The sequence below is a fragment of the Anarrhichthys ocellatus genome, unplaced genomic scaffold (genome assembly GCF_004355925.1).
Source record: "Anarrhichthys ocellatus isolate YVR2014 unplaced genomic scaffold, GSC_Weel_1.0 scaffold9, whole genome shotgun sequence".
Classification (NCBI taxonomy): Eukaryota; Metazoa; Chordata; class Actinopteri; order Perciformes; family Anarhichadidae; genus Anarrhichthys; species Anarrhichthys ocellatus.
The window spans coordinates 2,815,686-2,839,922 of NW_022280039.1; the positions used below are offsets into that span (position 1 = coordinate 2,815,686).

The 24,237-nt window shown below is 41.2% G+C and overlaps 2 protein-coding genes across 4 annotated transcripts in view; both read left to right on the plus strand.

The window, feature by feature from the left end:
• Positions 1–10,248, plus strand: part of pebp4 (phosphatidylethanolamine binding protein 4) — a 47,725-nt gene extending 37,477 nt beyond the window's left edge. Inside the window, exons 5-7 of the mRNA XM_031849143.1 lie at positions 2,977–3,022; positions 3,981–4,097; positions 10,089–10,248. Of these exons, the coding sequence (XP_031705003.1) occupies positions 2,977–3,022; positions 3,981–4,097; positions 10,089–10,180 (255 nt within the window). The 3' untranslated portion in view covers positions 10,181–10,248. The remainder of the gene's footprint in view (positions 1–2,976; positions 3,023–3,980; positions 4,098–10,088) is intronic.
• Positions 10,217–24,042, plus strand: egr3 (early growth response 3). 3 transcript variants are annotated; one of them, XM_031849141.1, is made up of 3 exons: positions 10,217–10,290; positions 13,139–15,984; positions 18,618–24,042. In XM_031849141.1, exons 2-3 carry the CDS (start codon positions 15,831–15,833, stop codon positions 19,691–19,693), a joined length of 1,230 nt encoding a protein of 409 aa, XP_031705001.1. In that variant the 5' UTR covers positions 10,217–10,290; positions 13,139–15,830; the 3' UTR covers positions 19,694–24,042. The 3 variants fall into 3 exon arrangements, with proteins under 3 accessions (XP_031705001.1, XP_031704999.1, XP_031704998.1); XM_031849139.1 differs by lacking the exon at positions 10,217–10,290 and having other exon boundaries at positions 10,344–14,164; positions 14,558–15,984; XM_031849138.1 differs by lacking the exon at positions 10,217–10,290 and having other exon boundaries at positions 10,344–13,315; positions 14,055–15,984.
• The last annotated feature ends 195 nt before the right edge of the window (positions 24,043–24,237 follow it).

The following is a 24,237-nucleotide window of genomic DNA, read 5'->3' on the forward strand; positions in this document are numbered from 1 at the left end:
AATTACAATCGTCCAAGCTACCGTTTTCTCTGACATCTGCCTTATGTAATGTAACTTTGAGCTAGCGTGATCCAAAAATACAACGGTTGACGGCTGGTCAGTGCACCTGTGTGCTGTACTGCACAAGTTATACTATTTAGTGTCTGTGAGATATGTTGTGAAACAGATGCATAATATACCTATAGTATGATATACTGGAGAATATTCTCTTTATATTCTCTAGTAATCTTGTTACTTTATAAGAAGTAACAAGAAGCCAACACACTTCTTTTGCATCAAATTTTCACCGATGCTTTATTACTTATTGATTAAATATATTTATTGAACCGTGACTTAATTCATCTTCTTATGCTTTTGCAATTACATCCATCAGGTTTCATTTTTTTTGGAATGTCTTTTGTCACTAGACATGGTATCCATATTAAGATCCTTACTGTATAAAGTGTTAATACAGTTTTTGTTATCTACCATCCATGCAGCAATAACTTAAATGAGAGCCCAAACGAAGTGCTTGTTTTCCAGCACATTGGTGGGGACAACAGACAATGTGTGAGCCTTGTAATCATGTTATAGCACTAATCTATGACATCATCATTCCCAGATTTTGCACGGGTGGGGTTAACAAGAAAATCGTTCACCATGATTGGTTGGAATTAGATTAATTTAATTAAGTCAAACTACGATGAATTCGAAGCACTCAAACAACGCTAGGATCATCGATATCATCGTTTCAGTACTTCTACGTGCTGTTGTTGTATTTTATTGTGGTCCCCGGATGTTTTTGTGAAACTTAACATTTCAACTTTGCACTTGTATTTCTACCTGTAAAAAAATACCGCAAGAATAGAACTACACCCATATTAAAACCCACACTTAAAGCTGAACCTTTCTTAATACAAAAAAAAAAAACACAATTAACACAGCGAGCGGCTGTCAATCATTTAGTGGTCAAAAGTTTTCCGGCTCCGTGTCCCGCCCCCACAGCAGGGTCCCTGAGGGAGGCCGCCCACCATGTGAGAATGTCCTTTAGATTAGTGTGAGCAAGTCCGTCACTCCCCAGTGAACACCAAGAGTCAGCGACCTCACACTGCCCTGCCCTGTCACAACTACTGTGACACCAGCTCTGCTCGGGAGCAGTTAAAACCACCACAACCACACAACTGATTACTTAAAAGACGTGTATATCTGAGTATCAATGCATGTGATTCTATGTGAGTTATGCACATGATTCATTTGTCTTTTAATGTTTGGCTGCATTTATATTTTTGCATTAAGTTGCCGTTGCTTTTACTCTCTGTATTGTGATGAAATTAAAAACGCAGAGGGTGCCATGGAGAGCGAGCGAGAGTCGAACATTAAGATGTGGGGAAATGTTGACTACCTGTTGCTATGGCAATGGGTTTGGATCCTGCAGGCTGCAGGACTCTTGCTATTTCTAAATAAAGCATTTTTTCTCACTGATCAGTGGATGAAGAAGATACTCGCAGTTGAAACTAATCTTCTGAATTCTACCAGGCTGTGTAAACACTGGTGCTCTGCACTCTCGTACTTAAACCTGCTAAACAGCAGTTACAGACTTACAGATAAGATGATGTATAACAGAGGACACGTGCTTTAATGCTGCTGTGTTTCTTTACTGAAAGAGTCAAATATACACGAAGCAGTTGTGTTTAAAAAAAAAAAGTCAATCTGGTGTGGATTTAAGGACATACTATGTACTTATGACAATAGAGTTGGAACAATTTAATTGGCACCATGTGTCATGATCAACTCCAAACCGCATTTGTGATCCGTCTAATCTCCTAAATCTCCACATATGACCAGAAAGCAAAATCTTCCCGTTTCCTTGACAAGAATATATCTTTCCAACAGTGTAATATTTTCATTCCCTATTTAACAAAAGATTGTAATTGCTAAGTGAAAAATGTGTTTGCACTATTCCCAAGATGGTAATCTGCAACATACCATCGTAGGCTCTGAGTTGGTTAAGTCCACATCCCCAAAGAGAACGTGGTTTAAGGTTTCTACATCACTATCAGCTGTATTTTATCTGAGGATCAAAAGAGATGAGAGAAAAAACAAACTATCCTGCTTGTCTTTTGTCCTTGCATGCTGTCTAGTAACACAGTACCTTTGTCACCCTGTGGGGGGAGCCTATGTGTGGACAAAAAGAGGACAGAAATAGGTGCCGAGACCAGATATTTGATGCTTTCGATGGGGACTTCCATGCTTACCTCAAGTGGGTTTTAGGGCCACTTCACAGACAACACATTTAGTCCTTTTCCTCCCACTCGAGGATGCAGCCGTCTTGCAATAAGCAGCCAAGTCTATTAAACAAACATTCATGTGTGCAATTTGCAGTGCGAGGTGCTTAACTGTGTGCTTCCTGGGGATGAGGGAGTTTAACCTGACAAATATACAGTAGAAAATGCTTATGAATAATATCTGCGCTTCACATCGGGTGACACAATATCTGTTTCTAGGCAACAGGAAGTTGATGTACAATTAATAATATGGGGAATTGCTACCTAGAAATCCACTCAGTGGTTTAATTTGCTCTTTTTTATTTTTAGATACTAGCGACAAATTATTGTCTCTTTCCAATCATCACCTAAGTCTCAATGTTTTATGGATCTATGGATCTAATATGACAGTATATGTCTAGTAAACTGTGACAAAATTGGCTCCAAATAAAAACTGCCTTTGGGAATTAAAGGGCCACTCCCGCCTTTCTGAAGTTGGTAGTGGGTGCTAATTCAAGGACTGACCAGTGAGCTAAGGGAGTGTGTAACAGTTGGCTGTGGCAGTACAAAGGGAAAGTGGCATCATGTTGTGTTGTAGGAAGCTGTGTAATGTCTCACTGTATGTTCTTCTTTCTTGTCTAATTTGATTTGATTTTTAGTTCGTATTTGTTTACCGATCATTGACCCGACGTTACTATCCGTCATAAATGTCCCTCTGTGTCTGAATTACCAGGGCAATGCGCTCAAGAACGGACAGATACGTGGGAAGACCCTCACTGGTAAGTATGGTTTTCAATTCATTATATCTTGGTTTACTTTCATGACATAAGCTTGTCTTCGTCATTTGTGTTGTTTAAGATTTATTTTTTTGTTTAGTTAACATTTAGTTTTTATTTCATTGTCACTTTCAGCAATTTAACTGAAAGTTACTGTGAGGAACATTAAACTGGTTATATAACTGTCTCAATTTAATCCTGATGCCTCTTTATGACCTACATAAGTGAGGAAGACTAGCAGCGAGAAGATTTTTTATTTCCATACAGTTATTCTTAATTAATGCCTCATTGGTGCCACCAGGCTTCGAACAAAATCAGATGAAATCAAGCAGGTTCATTAGAAACTCCTTCAGCTCAGGCTCCAGGGGGGCCTGAGAACCAGAGCCATCACAGACCCCACGCTGCTCGAGGCCCAGTCCGTATAGCTGGACCTACTGGAGGGAAGGGAGGCTCTGAAGAACCAGAACCAGGAGTGAGCAGGGCAGACTGACCAAAAAAAAAGGAATAAATCTGGTGTCTGTGGTTGTTACAGGACTGTAATAAACCCGTCCAATCACGTCGTTCTGCCCAAATTAGCATTTGTGAGGGAGTGTAAGGGGTGTAACGGCAACAATAGAGTTGAGAGTCAGATGTGAACCCTGAGAGTGATTTTGGGTGTTTACTGTCCTTCAGTGTCGGTGTTAATTTAAGAGGATTTATCCAAAGGAACACCAGCCCACTTATATCCCACAACCCAGAGTGACTGAAGAACGCTAGGAATTTTTATGGATCTACAGCTACCATTGTTTATTGTAATCTAGAAAAATAATCCAGATTCATAAAGAGGATGAAGAATTTGGATTTCAAAGATTAAGCCCACTGTTAGATTTTAGTTGCATCATTGTGAAAATCGTATATATATTGCTATGTAATATCACTGATCTCAGCTCTCCTCATTCTGATTCTTTGTTTTTCCACGCAGACTACCATCCTCCAACCCCGCCACAGAAATCTGGTTTTCACCGCTACCAGTTCATGTTGTTTGAGCAGCTTCCAGACGCACCAGTGTCACTCACTGAGCAGGAGAAGTCCTCCCGCGGTAATGACTCCGCTCACCAGCACTTTGAGTTCACAGCCATGTTGGCTCCTGCAGCATCATCCATCATACAACACTGATCAACACAACTGCCAACAGTTAGTTGTTGAATCAGCAATAGAAAGATTGCACCAAGGAATTAAAACTCAAGGCCCAAACACTATCTTTTTTTTGTGTTTTAGTAACCTATATAGGCTACTGCAGGGATTTTTTTTTGGAGCTTAAGCAAGTAGATGATTCTATTTCCTGTCATACAGGAGGAAGTTGTGTCATTTTACAACATTAGATTGATGTAGGTGTTGCGTCATTTGTTTGAGTGGGCTTAATCCTTTATTTAGGGTGTAATGTTTCCATATTAGGAGACTGAAGCTGCTAGTATTAGTAATTAGATTTATTATATAATGTCCCGAGACACTCCAGCCAGACACTATCTAACCACCTTTAAGATCAGGTTTTGGTCCGTGGCTGTTTTCTGAGGACACATCATCATACATAATTCAAAAAACAATTATGAGCATTTTATCAACGTATTTGGAGTTACTTTAGAAAGATCATTTTCTCCAAGTGCTTGAACTTAACAAGGGAAATGTTAATGAGGTTAGTGAGTAAGTCTGCTACAGTTCTAACACCTGAGGGATCAAGGAGACAAGTAAGTGTCCCACGCAGACCTGCACGAGTCTGCCTGACCACGTCGGTACACATGAGCTGTGTACATCAACTTACAACCTTGATTACTGTTGATATTATTACCAGATCATTTTCTTAGTTTGTCTTTCAAAAGACTACAGTGTTTGTCTGGCAGAAAGCAGAACTATTGTTTTGTTTATACGTCAGGTTCTCTGAGATTTCCTCCCCCTGAAGAAAAGTCTCTTGGAGGTGGGCAATTGCACTTGGATGTACAGTGCGGTACCCCGCAGGAGGCGTGCTCGTCTGTCTGTTCTACTCGGGTCACAGCCAGTGATTTGAGGGGAGATCAGGGCGGTGTGGCCGTGAATGAGTGGAGCTGCCAGTCTCTGCTGTTTGAAGTTTTGAGAGCTATGTCAGCAAACAATCAAGGCATATTAGGCTGAGGTCTGTTTGATGTTGAAACCTCTGGAAAAAGAAATGTCAAAGTTGTACTTTGGAGTATTTTACATATCCAAACTCCGAATTTGGGAAGGTATTGTTATAATATTCACTGTGTCAGAACTAGTTAGGGTGAAGAAATGGTAGCATGAATAATAGCCGGCTATTTAGAATATTTTAATATATCTTTTTGTGCAAAATAAACTGGAGCATACTCATTTTCTGCATCCAGCTCCAACACAGAAGTTGCCCCCTCATCATGAAGCGATTGAACTGAGTGGATCCACCCATCCTTAATCTACTGGATGAGTTTAACTCCCGCTGTTGCACATCCTCTCTCTTGCAAACTGTTCTATCTATAATGTAATTAAGGAATTCACTCTTGGATAATCAAATGTCTCATTTGATGGGTCAATTCTGGAGAGGATAACTGCCCTTGTAAAAAGGGATATAATGGAACTAGACGCTGAATGACACGTGAAAGCCTAGCCAGGGTTTATGAATAGAAAAATATTCAATTTTACAGTTATTATTGGTTTGCTTGAATTCAATGGTGTACCTGCTGTATTATGGATGGCCTTCACTTGGCCATGAGCGCGGTATTCCCGCACAGACAAGAGGAACGGAGGGAATCCCATGTCTCCCCACCTCCTCCGTTAAGTATGTTCACTTATTAGCGTCTGTCCTCCCTCCATGTGGTATGACACAGAGAGCATTTTTCATAGCCCATGACATTAATTGATGTGATTTGCAAAGGGAGAGCATTTAGACGTGGGTGGGAGACTCCTAATGATCGTTTTCCACTTCCAGTAGCGCAGTCGTTGACTCAATTTCATCGCAAATTTGTCGTCTTTTTTCTTTTCATCTCTGACCATCGCTTAAATAGTAAAAGGGTTAAACAATGGGAGGTGGAGCAGGGCTGTTGTGCCTCCTGTGATAAGGTTATGCATGTGGGTCAGTGAACTTATGGAGACAGCTGGTTTGTTACACAAGGAACTACAGGGGGGCTGTGCTCTTGGCACCAGGCACAGGGGCGTGATCGTGGGGAATCCCCTTCACTCTGGCTCAGGAAGGCTGTCCCTGACTGGAGGCTGCCCCTGTGCCAGGGTGGGGGGCAGGCGTGGGCACACAGGCCCTTGTGATACTTGTCAGCCACTTGGCAAGCCCTCAATATGTCCTGCTACTGTTCAGTGCCACCGAGTCAGTTTGTCAAGGGAAACAGTGTTAGCGTTTCCCGGGCAGGGAAACGGAGGCCTTGAGAGAGGCCATGTTGTTTCAGCCCACACGGTAGTTTGCACATGCACTGTTCACGCATCCCGGGCCCTGCCTCCTGAATGGGACCTCAACTGTATTGATCAGAAACAAAAAAAGGGGGGACGGTCACAAAAAAAACTGCATCAGAATTGTTGGCTAAAAATTGATGAGTTCCCTTCTTTCTTTTCGTAGTAAATTACGAAGCAGAGGATGTACACGACGATCATGTTGTGTGAATGAACAGATCACAGTGGAGTTAGCTGCTGGATGGTGTACGTTGCTCATCTTGCCTCCTAGAGCCCCTACTGCCAGCTCAGCACACTCCACAGTAATTGAAGCCATTTGCAATGTTGCAGTGTGGTAATGGGCAGATCCATGTCTACCACCCACCCACAGCCTCTACCATTAATCAGAGCTGCGTGGAGTCAAGAGAGCCAGGATTTGGTTGCTACAGCAGGCCTGAGTTTCAGCCAGGAGTCGGCTGCCTTAAAGGAACACTTTGACATTTCGGATTTTGGCTAGTTGTGTTTTTTTTTTGTTTTTGTTTTTTTAACAGATGCTTGTTGGTTCGAGGTAAAAGTTTCTTAATTTTTCCTCAACTCCTATCACCTATGAATAGCTTAATATTATTATTCACTGTTGAAATGAATAATCAAAGAGCTGAAACAGCTAATCAATTAGTAGATTAACAGGAAAATATCAGATTAATCTATTGCAAAAGTGCCCAATAATTTGTAGTTACAGGTAGTCACTTGATTTGCTGTTTTTCTTTGTCATAAGTGAAGGTAAACACAATAAAATTTTTGTTTTGGACTGTTGGACGGATAAAACATGGAATTTGATGATCTCGGACTGTAAAAAATTGTGATGGACCAAAATGACCAAATGACTATCAGTAATGAAAATAACCATTAGCAGCAGCAAGAAACAGTTAGTTAATTAATCAATTAGTTGATCAACAGAAAAAAATAAGCAGCAAATATTCCAATATTGTATTAATTGCTTGGGTCGTTTAATAAATTCTTGATTTATTCCCTGCGATTTGTGACAGGTGATGAATACTAACTAAATATAAATCAACATGTGACATATCTCTTTAAATATGCAGTCCCCGGTTGGGTGTAATTGGTAACGATGTCGGCTGCGATATTGACAGCTGGCTGTGAGCTGAGAGCAGCAGCCAAACAGTGTGACACCGTTCCTCGACCCAGGTCCCTCCTCAGCAGTCGTCGGCCCCGCTGAAGCATCTCTGAGCGAAACACGTCTCTACTCCAGATGCACTGCTCTGTGGCTGACCCCTGACCTCCGATGCCCACAAAGAATGTCCATCTCATGACATTAGGGTGGCGTTATTATGAATATGAATGTTCAGTGAAGCTCTTACCCTGATATGGCTCCTCTTACTCTACTGCGATGAACAGGATCACTTGGTTTTGAGTATTTTCGAGACACTATAAGAGGTTTAACAGGGACACCGCCCACACCACTAAATGTAGCAGTTCTGTGTCACCTCACAGCAGTCCTGATCTCCCTGCCATACCCAGACGGAGAAGCAAGGTGGAAACAAAAGGGGAGGCAGGAAGACTTTAACATCGCCCTCAGGTCCGACACTATCTGTCCTTTCCATGAGCAGGCAGATGGGAGAGGCAGAAACGCGTCTCTGCACTACAAACAGACAGACACCAGCCTATTTTAAGGTCACTTGTTAGTCTAGGCATCTGCAGGGTACCAGCCAGTGTGATAGCACCAGATATTGTGAATTTGCCTCACTTTGGATTGCGCCCAATGATTGCACAGCTTTAGACAGGATTATGTGTGGAAAGCCTTACAAGCAGTGCCTGGTTTTGACTCTCCGTCTGATCGTCACTCCACAATAAAGTGATCTTCAGTGTGACATTCTCGGTTGGAGGAAATGTTGCCTAAAACTACTGTACGGTTGGTTCTTACCCTGAAAAGGGAAAAAGAAAGTTTGAATAATAATGCATGACTGTCATGCAAGTCAAATCTGCCACATGATTCGTAGAATATACCTCTATATCCAGTGTAAAGTTTGTTGCCTCACCCCTCAGTTTCCCTTAAAGGTGCTTCCTCAATTGGGTGAGGGACCTTGTTCTGGACATGGAGGGGAGTTTGGGGATCTGCAGAGGCGGTGCATTATCTCCCACTGAGGCACAGGCCAGAGGGGCCACTGGGGCCATGCCCTATAATACAGGCAGGTCACTTGACTCCATTGCCCTCACTTGATTATTGGAGCCCGTTCTGCAGGCAATCCTCGTTCACAGAGGGGACTTGGCAGGATTCAGGTACTCATCTGCTCACCTCCCAGTTATTATTCATCATCTTCCCCAGCTGAGCTCAGAGCCTGACCCGACCTTATGGCAAACCCGGACACATAAGCTACACATGTAGTGAGGATCAGGAAGGGTGCATGAGCCCTAAAATAGTTGAGTAATAATTTGGTAATTGTCATTTTATGTTTAAAACACTCAAATATTTTGATGCACAAATAGAAACTCTCGTGTACGATTTGATAGGAGTTGAATACAGTAATGTGTTCTGAAAATAGCCGAAGAAATGATGGTCTTGAATATGACCTTTTGTCTGAAATGTGAATGAATCCTTCTGAATTGTTTCTACATTGATGCGAGGTGAGTGCATTTGATGCGAGTGGCGGTGGCAAAGTGTATTTCTTCTCCCAGATCTCCTCCGCGATACTGCAGGATACGAAATGTGGCTCTCTAATGGCAAAAACAGCTACAGCGAAGGCCTGTAAAGCAGCCGCGACGAGAGGTGAAAAGCAGTAACGTTTCTATCCAGGCAGAGAGTCAGACTCAACGCATAACTGTGAGACCATTCTCTCTACAGATTTGGACCATTCCAATAGTTGGCTTTCTTTTCAAAAGATTAACTTTCCTATGCTATTCTTGAGCAGCTGTTAATGTAATTACTCCACATACGGAAATACCATAATGTCAGCGATTCCCTGGATTGTGGAGCACAGCATTGTCGTATGTACACTCAAACATGTGAAGACAGACAGACAGACAGACACTCGCTCTCTCTAGAATCTGTTGAAGTTTGCAAGTTTTAAGCACACAGGGTTTTGTTGCCTTGGAATCATAATTGTGAATTTGTCTTTTTTTTTTTTTTGTAAAGGGAGGAGAAGCTGCAGGGAATCAGCGGTTGTCAAAATCTTAGAAGTGATATTGTCATACCAGCCGGATGGCCGTCTGGTGTTTGTTTAAAAGGGGAGGGAAGAAAAAAAACAGTCCAGGCGATTGAATCATATCTTCTTGCCAATACGTCCTTGCGTTCCCACCTCCATCATTACAGCAACATGTTTTATTTTCAGCAGTGCTGTTCTCAGTGACTCACATCCCAGAGCCATGTGCTGCTCAGTTAGGCCTCAGATCCCTTAAACATGGGCCGAGCGGTCATGAGAAACACTCTTGTGGTGCACCAGAGATTGCGATCAGACTGTACTAAATTTATGTATGACAAAAAAAACCCATGTCTAATAAACTTTTGAGGTTTAACTGCTTACTTGTTTTGATTTATCTGCAAAACAATTTTGTATCAGACTGAAAACTAACCTTGGTTTTAAGTATATTTTCCCCCCAAATATCTGTAAATACTAATACATTTCTTTGTGGATGTGTCATGCTGCTCCTACAGGTAGATGGGATCTTCAGGCCTTCATCACAAGGTTTGGTCTGGGAGAGCCTGTGTCCACTCTGCAGTTCCTCACCCAAAACTACAAAGACTGAAGGATGCTCAGATGCCTGAATGAAGAATCTGTCAGTGCAATAACATAAAATAAGATGTTTACCCACTTTCCCTGAATTGAACAGCATCATTTCTTCAAAGCTTGCAACAGGTCAGCCCCGCTTTGCCGCTATCTTATCGTTGAGTTGGAAAGAGATTTCCTCTTTGTGTTACACCAGCTGTTAGGTTTTGATGTTGCCCTGTATCTCTGTCACGTGGTCTGGCGTAAAGGATTTGGGGGATAGATTTTGACCTCACTGGGGATTTCTTATTAGTTTCCAACCACTGTCGGCAAGAAGAGGAAGACGGCCTGATATCACAACTCGTGGAAAGAGTTTATTCTAATTCAGGCACGGAAACACGTCAGGGCCAAAAAAAGGAAGTGGGAGGTGAAACCAAGACCGCAACACAGCCGGATGCTGCAGTGGAACTTGAACCAAAATACTCCGCAGTGACAGGGCAAGGGGGAGGGGCTTGTGGGGCATGTGGTGTGTTGGGCGCAGGGAAGTTGCTGTTTGTGTCATTGTTTATCATATTTCCATTGACCACTCTCTCCCCAATTGGAAACATTGAGGTGCTTTCAAGTCCTTGATTGATTTTTGTTTTTCAAAGTTAAAAGCTGCTCTAACACAGGTTGAAGCGTCCTTGAATGTAACTTTGGGACAATGAACCCGTTTTGAACTTTGTACAGTTGCATAAGAGGCCTACCTGGCCGGTCTGTAGAGGATGGTGTGGATAAACTTTTCAACCCGTTCACAAGGAGATACTTAGATACTTTTCGGACTTCACGAGTCTTTGTAGAGGGTGGGTCAGAGAACCCCCCCATGAGGAATATTGGTTTCTAACCAGCAACCCTCCTCTGGGAGGGGTTTGTATCAATACCCCAGATGTCTGGAAAAGACTGGATTTACATGAGGGACTTTGATGTTCTGATGATCAATCTTTAGTTGGTGGTTTCATTGACCCTAATTTGGTGTCTCATCAGTGGGCTAGGCAGGAGTAGGCAATGGAGGTTTTTGTTCCTTTGGTGGTTAAGCCAGCCTTGGTAAACCCCTATGTGCCCTCCCAATGAACTCTGGGAGATCATTGATCAAATTGTCCTGCATCTGCTTTGTTTGCGTCCCCGACTTAGCAGTCAAAGCAGCCGCATCCACAAGCAGAACAACCAAAACAATGCACATAGGCCCACAGTTAGTCAGACAGTCCATTGCTTTTGAAAAAATGTTAAGTATCTGTCAGCTGGAATATCGCTCTTGACTTTGATTTACTCATCTTATTTGACTTATGAAATCACATTTTGAACAATTGGCAAGTGTAGTATAATTCCACACTCATTGTGAGGCATGCCAAGTGGGAGAGCATTCTTCCAAAAACCACCTACTTGAATCCATCAGTACACCATTGAAATGCCAAGATTTGTACTTCCAAATACACTGTGCATTTTTTTGTTTCTTCTTTATATCTCAGAGATATCCTGCCAAAACAGCTGGGTTTGCCACTCAGCTTCCTTGAATGTGTTTATTTTTACTCCCAAATGTCAGGAGAGTTGAAATATTCTGATTAAGAAAAACTGACAGCTGTAGTTCAACGGTGCACAGTATATTAGCTTCTCTGGAAAAAGCAACTGTTCACATCCCCTGATAATATGGGAAAGGCATTTCATATTTTTTTAATTTATTCAAACTTATATTAATTAAAAGGAATTAGTATAATCAATTCAATTGCCTAACCGGCACTACATGATCTAAAATGCATGGAGTCTCCATTCTTCTTTTCTCGCTGCTGCTGAAGAAGAATATTTATTTCACTGGAGACTTCCTGTCGTTTATCACTTGTTGAGAGCAGTGGCAAAATGTGCTTGAGTGCGACATCTGTCCAATGCATGTCAGCAGTGTGCTCTGCTGACCACTTTGCATATGTGTTTCTATTGGCAGAAATGGAATATCAAATGAATATGTACGTTTTACTGTAGTGTACAATCCCCTGAAAATGAGAATAGTGTTTTTGTTACCTAAGAATGAGCCGTTTCTTTCTACCTACAGAGCGGGTCCTCTTCACGGAGTCCACCGTGTTTCTACAGTAGCTCCGAACGGACAAACCAAACACTTGCTCAAGATAGGGCCAATTGCATTTTTGTGTCAGCCACTTTAGTTTCATTTGGTTGCAATCTGTAACGTCGCTGCTATATGTCACAAACTGAACCTTTAAACGCTTGTCTCCGCCAACATTGACACCAACAAGGAACGCAGCATTTTAAAGTGCAGCTTTTTGCTAAAGTATGTCTGTGTTGGCCTTGTGTCAAAGCAGATACCTTAGCAAAAAGATGCACTTTCTCCTTTTAGCTGTGAAAAAGAAAACTCTGCACATAACCAGACAGATAGCAATGACTGGGTAGAAGCTGAATGATGTTCCATTTAAGCTATTGCAAAATACCGGACTTGATAGGAAACTGAGGAAATGTACCATTAGCGATGATGTGATGATGAAATGCAACAGAAAGCGTCTGCACATTTCATTAGGTGCTCCTCAGAAATGTATGACCATTACACCTTTTTAGTCAAGCATGTTACTTTAACTTTATTTAGATCAGAGATTCTCAACATTATGACTTCAAAATTTGATGCAGGTCACCTGAAATGAAAAAAGCTGTTGAAGATATAAAGACTTTTGGGGATTATTTACTTCATCATCATTGCCAGCTGATTAAACCTTATTGGTAAACCTAATAAATAGAAGATATTTCTCAAGTCGCGCTGTCAATATTACATTAAACTCGATCATAAAAAGATTAAAGGTATTTGCTTTAAACGGTAATGCTAAATATAGTATGTTCAGTTACTGTTGGTATAACTGGGAGCATTGTCTCTTTCCAGATCTCTAACCAATAGCAAGGAACAGCCGTTGTAGTCTTCTCCATGAAGCCTGGAAAAAACAAAACTAATTTGACTATATATCCACAGTGCCAGGGCAGTTTTCCACTGTGCTTTAAAATGATGCGCTGCCTTCCATGGAATCGCCGTATGCAAAGGAGCCTGGACGCTGCAGTCAAAGAGATCTAACACGGCAAGCCGTCGACAAACATTGCAGGCCTGCCCCGTGTGACCCGGCTCACGGTGGAGGAAATAAACCTGCAACAGGTAGGTGTTCCAGCTGGGCTGGCCAACTTTCAAACCGCAGAGCCACACTAACGCTTCCCTGAGGAGACACAATAGTACACACAGTAAATCCCCACACTGACCTTTGGAGATTCTCTCATTTGTTTGCATTCATAAACACGACAGTCGACGCAGCATTTTCCATGGTTCTTCCACTACATTGATCAACCTGTGCAACTTCATGGGCTGGACAAAATAACAGGAACAACAGACAAAATAACTCGATATGATGCAATAACCCTGCTATAAATACGGCCTTTTATACGCTTATAATAATCGTTATGTTTTAAACTGTGTCATTCATGAGGCCATAGGTCATGACATTGTTCTGCATTACATTATACTTTTATTTAGTCCAAACCAAGTATATGTAATACATTGTTTAATTATGCAGTGGTATACAAATATGGACTGAATTCACATGTCGATACATTCACTCTCCAGAGATGTGGTTTTTGTTAAAGTCAATTCAGAAGGTATCTCACTATTTAACATTTTAATATTCCTTCTATAAGAGCTCAAACACAAAACAAATCGATATATTAATTGATGGTGCCTTTGACCTGGACTTATGTTCAAAAAGTGAAGCAGAGAGGTCTGAGTGAGGCAGTATGAGGCAGATGATTAAGTCAACAGAAAATGTATCTTTGGACGGACACAATAGTGTTAAAGTTTGAATTAAGTCCACCAGGATCATTGTTATCTATTTTGTTGATTCAAGGCACAAGACGGTGAACAAGACACCCTGAGAGGAGCCTGTGCTGCCCCCTGGTATGACTGCTACTCAGAAAACACACACGGACATACACATGGATGGAGGACTCGCCTGTGGTAATGAGACGCACAAGATCTGCTCTGTTTGTGTAAGCCCCCTAAACACAGAGCGTGATTCAGACTAATTCTCCCACACACTCTGTTTACACTTCTGGTTCATTGAGGTACTATTAATTTCTCAGGTCTGAATATTCTGGCACTGACGTTTCATTCAATATTTTCTGTGAATTTTTGCAAAGGCCTGTGTGTTTTTATATTGTTCCAGCTTCAGCAGAAAACTAAGTAAATCCTCACTGCACTATTAAAAAGAAGTGTAACTGTAAGTGATGACTGAATGACCCCAAAGGCTTTCAGTCATTCTTAGCTTATTGTGTAACCAACCAAATCACAAAGGGAATGTTTTTAAAATACCATAAAGCAACCACTTTGTTTTTTTTTGTTTTTCACAAGTTGCCATATTGGTGAAAAGCGAGCCATGACGCGTTGTCCACTGACATCTCTTTGAACGTCTGTGGCTTCCGATCACTTTTCCACTTCTACTTCACCCGGAACTCACATGTCCAAATACAGACATGAAGGGGCGGGGCCGGACACTGCCTTTTTTGGAGTTTCCACTTAGGCGGTCACTTGGGCTCCAAGTCAAAGCAAGTCTGTGGATTTACAATGCGCCTGCAATATTTACAAGCGATTAACTCCGTCAATTACCCGTCTTTGTGAGTGTTGCTGCATGAAAAAGCGGTTTGAACCAGTGTTCAGCAATGCAGGACGGCACTAAGCGTTTGCACGTTCACCAGGAGCAAAATGAAAGCAGAGTCGGGCTTCTTCTGTCTTGAGTTTATTTGGACGAAAAGTAATCGAAAAGAAAAATCTAATCAACAATTCAAGAAATAAACATAGTCCAGTATTTCGTCAGTATTGGTAGAATATGAATAAACGGCACTCAGGCCTAACTCATGACATAAAGTAGTGTGTTTTACGAGTGGCAGCCCCTACAGCCACAACACACTCTTTCTCTCTCACTCACACACAGCTGCGTAAAAAGCTCCCAGTGTGCCTGATGGTCCACAATGGACATCATAATGCCTGATAATAATAAAGATAACACGCTGTTGAATCACTGTAATGGTTTCCACGAGGATAGGAACAGTGGAGAATCGGCTCATCATGAAGAAGGACGCAGCTGGAGGTGCCATGTAGTGAACTTTGTATCTATCTATCTATCGGAGCCTTGTGCCTCCACTGTAGTTTCCACCGACTGACGCGCGGAGAGCCTGGGCGCTTGGCGCTCTGTCCATATATGGTCATCTACGTCACGCAAATGTTCCATCCCCCTATTTAATACAAGCAGACTGGAGTCCCCTATCCAGCTCCAATAGAGCGAGTAGAGCTGCTCTTGTGCAACCAACACCACCACCTCCTCCATTGATTCACAGACTTCAAATTCCCCCACAAGCAGCCCATCAGCTTCCACAGTGATCAGATTAATAACAACAGTAGCCTGTGATCACACAGGAGGAGATAACCGGCGCTGCTCGTCCTCCGCGGGATACTTGGATAAGCTACAGCAACAGGATCCATCCCTGCTCCTCTCTCCTCTTTTTTTTTTGTCACTCCTGGTCCACACCTGTGTTTTCCACTTTGAGAACACACGCTGTTTTTTGTGTAACTACTTGGATACCTGCACGTTGTCCTTTTTATAAATGTCGGACTGAATATAACTGCTATGACAGGGAAACTAGCGGAGAAGCTCCCTCTTACGATGAGCAGTTTAATAAACACGATCCCTGACAGTCTCTACCCAGAAGAGGACATCCCGGCATCTATGAATATCTTCACCAGTACGGAATCTATTAACCACTATTCACAGATGAATACAGGTAAGATTTTCATCTACTTTTGTTTTTTGTTGTATGTGTGTTTTGATTAAAGTGGTACAAACTGCGTTGTGCGCGAAAGGCAACAGTTGTCTTGAGGCTCGGAGCACCTGTTTGCGCTCTGGCTGTAGCGCACAAAGGCACACTGTCGTAGCCTACAGAATACTTTTTTTCGGGGTCAGGTGTAGGCTAACACTGGCCACTATGAATTACATACACCTTCAAAATGACTGACTTTCAGGTCGGCCATGTGATTTATTGTATTTGTTTATTTATTCCTTGTCCGTAGCCGACATGTCAGGATTTCAAACGTAACGTGAAAAAGGCAACTGTACTCGTATAAAAAACTTTTTTTAAACCATCGGCTAAGACATTATATATATATATATATATATATATATATATATACAAATCTACCGTATTTTGTAGTGACTTTATATTCCCCAGAGCTGAGGCGTGTTTGAGGAAATGTCTTGTGAACGGCTGAGGGAAGAAATGCTGTTTTACGCGAAGTCCACTTAAAACGCAATCGGCTCCTGATTGAAACTGAAATCTGTAGGTTATGAGAAAATGTGTCCAATTAATGTGGTCAAACTACAAATGCCAGTGATTTAGTAATATAACATAAACCCGCAAAGATGGGTCAACTTCTTTAGACAATGACTGTCATTCACAACTCTATACACATATCACGGATTGGATATTAGTAGGCGTGCGTGGCTGCTTTTCCCTATATGACACATGCTGAGACGAACCATTTTATACTCAGTAAATTGCGAGGCCGGAGATATTGATCGATGTATTGCTTGGTCCAGATTAACGTATATTTCTGATTAATTCAGACGCCTACATAAAGATGACTTGTTGGTTCTGCTCAGTGTTGGCAATAAATCAACCACTAATTGCACAGACTCACCTTCTGAGGTGATGGGTCAATGCTGCACGAAAATATACTACATCTTTACCTGGCGTCCATATGACCGCAATTTACTTTTTCCTTGTCAAACTTTGTTCATTAATCGGGTTTTTATGTTCAAGTTTTTTTTCACAAACTAAAACTATATCTCAGTTTGAATTTTACCCGAAATATGTTCCCCTTATTTACCCAAGAAGTGCGCGTTATTTTATTATCCCAACGCCAGGTCTTATAAATAGTATACTTAATTTAGTAAATACGTGAATTAAATACAAGCAACATATATGTGACAAAAGACATTTCTCTATAAACACAGCAACAAAATGTATTTTATGTGACCTGTGAGACAAGATATTTAAACAAATGAAATGAAGCTGAATAGAAAAAAAGGTGTTCCAGTACAGGTGTGCCTTGCTGTTTTAATTATGTATGATCTTGATGAAATTCAAATTATAAACTCTAAAAATGTTATATTTGTAATTTCTGCATGTATGCTAATTTTGGGCAAATAACAATAATACATTTTAGAGTACCATGCTGTAATTTTACAGGTGGAGCAGGTGTGTCCTTTGCTCTTCAACACTGACCTATACAAAAAGAGTGATGACTTTATGTGATGCCCCTCATTCAGTTTAATGTCCCACTGATCAATTTACCTGCAGGAAACTGTAGATTTAGAGTAAAATGCATTAATATCAACTCAGGCTTGCTTTCTAAATGTCATTCTTTGCCAATAAAAAACGTGCCACAAGTGTCATTGTTCCTATACCTTGTGTGCCACAATGCTATTGTGCAATATACATAATTTAGCTTTTGTTGTTTCATTATGATTTGCCCTTAGCCAAATTCCAGCATGCTGTAATTACTGTAATATTTAAGCACCTCTGGTATGATTTCCTGCAAATGAAAAGAGAGGTCTATTTTAACTTCTGTTTAAGAAAGAATTCTGTTCAAATGTCTCACATTAAGCCCTCGGAGCGCGATCAGCACACAAATGTATCCCCATTAAGCACATCTGCATGTGCTGTTTTTTTATGGCATCTTTTAAATGTGTGTGAGTGTGAAGTGCACGGTTCTGTACAATTAAAATATCAAGGAAATTTGTGAAAATGTTGTTAAGCTCACTAATGCAGAGATTGGATTGGAAACACTTAAGATTTTTACCCCCGTTATGTGCAGATGTTCTATGCTGCAAATGTTTTTTGAATCCTTGAGCGTGATAGATGTGGCGTCTGCCTTATAATCCTCCCTGCTGTAAAGAAATCAGATCTAGCCATTCAGTTTGGCTGTCCTCCTGAGGGACACAATGACTGGATCAAAGGGGGTGTTTAGGTCTTGATTTATGAGAGCTTGTGGGATCTGAGAGAGAGAGAGACACCACTGTCTCACATGCAGCAGTCACTCACTTAACTTGCAGGTCTGACAGCGCTCACATTTCTTCATGAACTGTAGTGGACTTATTTTTGTTTTTTATCTTTTTTTTGGCACACTATTACAAAGATATGCAGAAAAGCTGAATTATCGGACAAACCGAGGAATTGCCACTTCAAGTTCATATAGCTTGACAAAGTGAATTTTCCAGACTTTGTTTTCCACAACTTGTGCCACATTATGACTTTTGCAGGCTTTTCTTCCCAACTGATTGCATTTCATATTTGTGTTTGTGCAACCATGTGGATGATTTGTTCATGATATCTGTTTTTTATTTGCGTTTATCCAGATAATATCATGGATCTGGGCATGGGAAGCGAGAAAACATCCGCTGAGATTCAGTATGGATCCAGCTTCCAGTCCAACCGCAGCGGGCAGACTGTCACTTATCTGGGGAAGTTTGCCTTTGACACTCCTCCGTCAGGTGGCATTGGTGGCTCTGGCTGGTGCTCTGACAACAACATCATCAGTCTTGTCAGCGCAGGGATCCTGGGCGTTTCTCCATCACCCGGCACGGTAACAACGCAGACATCCTCCTCTGCAGCCGGCATGGGACAGACGTCAGATATGGAGCAGGTTTATGGTCCGCCACTGCCTGCCTACTCCACCTGCAGTGACCTGTACCAGGACCAGGTCTCCTTCCACCACAGCCCTGCCACCAGCACGGCTCTAGCCTACCCTGGCAATGACTATCACTCCACATCCAAAGCCTCCATGGATGGCAGCCTTTTCTCCATGATCCCCGACTACAACCTTTTCCACCATCAGGGGGAGGTTGGAGTGATGGAGCACAAGCCCTTCCAGACCATGGACCCCATTAGAGTCAACCCTCCACCCATCACACCCCTGGAGACCATCAGGGCTTTCAAAGACAAACAGCAGATGCACCCAGGTTTCATCGGCGGGCAGCAGCACCCTCCTCAGCACCACCCACCGCCACAGACTCTCACCCTCAAACCCATCCGGCCACGGAAGTACCCCAACCGTCCCAGCAAAACCCCCGTCCACGAACGGCCGCACGCCTGTCCGGCGGAGAACTGTGACAGACGCTTCTCACGCTCAGACGAGCTCACGCGTCACCTTCGCATCCACACAGGTCACAAACCCTTCCAGTGCAGGATATGCATGCGCTCCTTTAGTCGGAGTGACCACCTAACCACACACATCCGCACACACACAGGCGAGAAACCCTTCTCCTGTGAGTTCTGTGGGCGCAAGTTTGCCAGAAGCGACGAGCGAAAGAGACACTCAAAGGTTCACCTGAAACAGAAGGACAAGAAGCCAGCTGACAAGAGCAGCGGGGCGGCTGGGAGCCACAGCTCGCCACCCAGCTCCTGTGGGGGGCCAACAGTGGGAACGTCATGACCGTCACTACGTGCGCTTGGACTGGACCCTCTCCATGCCTCATAAAGAGACTAAGGAAGAAGGGATCACGTCCACTATGAGATAAATAGGTGACTCTTTTCCTCTCTTTTACATCCCCTGCTCTTTTCAGTTGCCTTTAGTTTAAGTAAGAGGGGAAAGGCTGCTACGCCCTTCTCTTTCAAGTAACTCAGAGCCTCAGCTACTGTAACACAGTGCCAGCACAAAGAAGGGCACCTTGGCATATTCTGTCCACAAGGTCATCCTATAGGGTTTTCGGGGTGGATACACTTTTGTAAATTTTACTGAGAATTTCTAAATTGGAAGGAAGCCAGAATCCATCATAGGAGTCAAAAAAAGACACAATTACAATGGAGTTTAGTTAAAGGGTAAGTCGTCTGGGATGTATGCATTAATTTTATTAGGCTGTTTAAAGTGCAATTGGTTATATTTGTGTACTGTCATGGATACCTTATTAGTGGCACTTGGATGTCTTTTTGTTGTTTTTGTTGAGGTGTCGTGTTTTTTTATTTTCTATTTGAATGTTGTTTTCTCAAAAGAATGTGCCAAATGTGTTGTGGTGATACAGCCAACCTTGTTCTTATTATTGTGCCTGACATTTGCCAAACATAGCAGTGATATCAGCTTAGCACACATGTTGAGTTAAAGGAAAGATCAGATTCAAGCAGCGAATCTCAGATTTAGATTCATTTGGTCTAGAAAATGGTTGAAAGGGTTACACAAAGCAAACCGATGTCTTGTCCTGTTACCTGTACTTATAAAACAAACATGCCTGCAGCAATCAATGCCTTTGCCAATACTTATTTATTTAATAGTCACTGAGAGACACTGTGTATTTTTGTTGCCTTTTTATATGGTGGCTTTATGTGATGTTACCAGATATAATTTCTGATTCTTTTTTTTTTAAAAGCTCACCAATAGTGTTCATTTTTCATTTTTCTTGAGTTCTGCAATTATATGCAATATATTCGTGACATATGCCACCAACCCGTAAATAAAATTAACTAAGAGCACAGTTACACATACTGAACTACTTACAGTAAATACATGACACTGGGTTGCAAACCAGCAGTATATGAAAGCAAAGATGAAAGACGGATCCACAGTGTAAAAGGACTAAACTATTTGGTTTAAATTACCAAACAATGAACGGCATATGGTAAGGGGAAAATTTAAATGTCCAAATCCATGTTTACATCTTTTCTAATGCAGAGTGACTGAGACTGAGTTGTAAACTAAGGACTTGTTGTTTTTGTACATTATACAAACATGTATGCAGGTAGCTACAGTAGAAGTTACACTTTTGTACTCAAATGTCAAATGCACCATAATTCAGTATTAAATTGTGCATATATGTGCATGCCTTCATGCACACTATGTAAATACAAATGTCTGCATAAACAAGAACTTTCAATTGACTGGATGCTTGTGCGGAATGTGTCTTAAAGCTTTTAGTAATGTAGTTATAATACAGAATATTTTGTTGTCCTAGGTCATTGCAAACATTTTTGGAGCACTGTAATGGTGCCCAATATGGTGTATTATCTTCCATAAAAGAAAAAAGAATAATAGCATTTGCACCATTTGTACATTTTAAAGTGGTAACTGGTTTAAGGAAGCACTAATGTGTTCTCTGAATAAACAGCAAGATTTCTTACATTTTGTTTATCTCCATTATAGTCGCAATCAGTTACTTCAATTAACACATCTTCCCCGTTGCAGAGAAAACACCGGTTGTCGGATAGACAGGAGACTAAATGATTGGACGCTTTCTTCTACAAAACCCTTACAGAGCAAAGCCAATATGTTTTCACATTCCTTAATGGTCTTTGTCTTGATAGAAGGAAATTACTCTTATTTCATTCAATGAAATATTTTGTGCAAGCTCATCTCCCCCATTAGCTTCTATGGGAACTTAAAAGTGTCACAACAAAGATCACATTTGATTAAACCTATATTCCCTTTTTTTTTCTAAATATATTTGTTTTAACCAATCTCTGTGAAGCAGGAAGGGTTTTTATCACTAAGACTGCACAATGGCCCCGTTTTGAGGTGTAACAACCTTGTTTAAGTGTGAAGATAGTTTCTGATTTTATCACTCAAATACAAGATAAATTTCATCTTCTACTTTGACCGACGGTTTTTCTGGTAATTGGCTGTGCTCTCTGAATATTAAGGATTGTGTGCTGTGTGCGAGGCAGAGAATTTATACAAACACATTGTACATATTGTGTCAGTAGACACGGCAATCAGAGTTAAAGAGAATATCGACTGACAAAAGCAAAGGCCAAAAGAAAGGTTCAGGAAAGCAGTGCCACAGAGAACACAGTGCACACAGAAACAAGCTTCCAAGGCCACGCTTTGCCTTTCCTCTAACAACCAGTTTTCACTGCTGAGCTTCCTGGCAAGTGTCCACTTATTTTCCAATTAATTTGGCCTCAGAGATTCTTTTCTCAACTCGTCCATGTGGTTAAATGAACAGACCTCTTTGCACTGTTTCAGATAGTTTAAAAATCCACACACCCTGTAACATCAAACTGTAAATCAATAGTTTTGTGTCATTAAAAAAAAATGGTTTATTGCATGGATGGTCCATCAACAAATAAAACTTTTCTGAGCTTATCCCACTAAAAGGCATGTGACTACACAACTGAACAAACTGAAAATGTAACTTCTTACACATTACATTACACAGCATTCCTCAAGCCCGATCCCAGATGATTAGCTCGATAATAACCAATATTCAAACATTATATTTCAGTTTCCCAGGTTAAATATTGCTATGAGTAATGGCAAACATCATGTAGCAGACAGCCTCATTGAGTCAGCACAAAAGAATATATATAGTATATGACGTGATAGGAAATACAAAATGTTTATGTAGAATAATTTGATGTTAGACACAATCCATTATAGACTCTGACTTATTTTTAATGTATTTGACCAAAAGTGATGCTCTTGATTTGACACGTTGCTGGTTAGAATGGACGGTTTTAATTATAATATATAGAATGTGGCCTCCTCTGAGAGAAAACTGTGTTTATGTTTGCTTCCTGTTGAGGGACGATGCAGAGTGAGGCGGAGAATACGCCAAACTATTTCCATGTCTAAATGAAGCCATGTAATTAGAACTCAATATTTCATCAGTCATATCCTCTCACTGTGCTGGTCACTTTTGTTTTGTGACACTTTTGTAATGGACAGGTACATTTTGTAAAATGTATATGATCCCCTGCATCCCACTCCTTCAATATAGTTTGGTGGTTGAACAACAATACAGGCTGCACCATGTTCTGCTGAACAATAATCCTTCTGTGTAATGTGTGAATGCTATAGATATATGTCAATGACTTTTTATACAAACTCGGAAACAATCCCCCTCTTATAAATGCTTCTCCAAGAATAATTTATTTACTGTTTTTTTTTTTTTTTAATGTTTTATTGTCCAAAAGTGGGCGGCTGAACGCTCTGAAATTGGAATTTGCCTCATCCTCGTTCTCTGCTCCACATTGGATCTGAGCCAACATCAGCAGCCATCTTTGTGCCAAACTGGGTTGCAGGGTTGGATGATCAAAAACAATATGAGATGAGAACTCCACAGGAGAAACAAATCATAAATGTGACCTCAGTCGGCTTGCAGTTGAAGGCAGCCCTGTGCTGATGTTTGTGTTAAACTGTTTGATTTAGTCTCTGTGACGTTGGCCTTGGGCAGGGCAATAGGCTTGGGCTCTTTTGTGACAATAAATAATTACAAGATTTGTTTTTTTTTTTAAACCCTCATGTTTGAAGAGATTTCAATAATGTGTAGATATTATAGGCTACTCATGTCATCTTATGGACTACAGGGTGGCTTCAGGGATTTTGTGGTCTTCAACGGTGACACTATGGTGTTCAGATGGAGTCGATACTCACTGTTTTCTGTTGTGTTGTGTTTTCTTTTCATTACAGTATATCCTCATGTTTGCATGTGCACGGAAATGCTACCCTCAGATGCTGTGGGTGGTGCTCATTTCTTTATTATGCATGAAAATAAGTCACATTGGGTGAAATGGGATAAACCCAACAACAATTCAAGATAGACAATTGAAAACACACACTGGGATAACTGTTCTGTTTTTTTTTTTTGTTTTTTTTTAAAGAAAACAAGGGGTCTTGTTTAAAATGTTGTGGATGTCTTTAGCCTATTTCATGTTTTTATTACCTTATAATAAGGTAATTTTATGATGAGCTGAATATTGAAATGAATTTTACTATATCCTTGTGATGGGGAGATGTGCTCCCCTGTTTACTTGGCACTTCAGTTTGTTGTAATGCAATTGTTTTGTTATTTCTATGTAAGTACTTGAATAAAGAAAAATATCACTTGCCTTCAGTTTACTTGGATCTGTACGTGCACACGAGCACACGCACGCCGACGCGAATACCCAAAACACACACACACACGAATATTTTAAACACATTTTACAATAGCACGGGAACAATAGACGTCTGTTATTATTATTATATGAACACATCATAACGTTTGT

Bases quoted from the DNA above. Each gene is read 5' to 3' on its own strand.
- egr3 (XM_031849141.1), top strand. From the start codon at position 15,831: ATGACAGGGAAACTAGCGGAGAAGCTCCCTCTTACGATGAGCAGTTTA. The intron at 15,985-18,617 runs GTAAGATTTTCA...GCGTTTATCCAG, and splicing joins CTATTCACAGATGAATACAG to ATAATATCATGGATCTGGGC.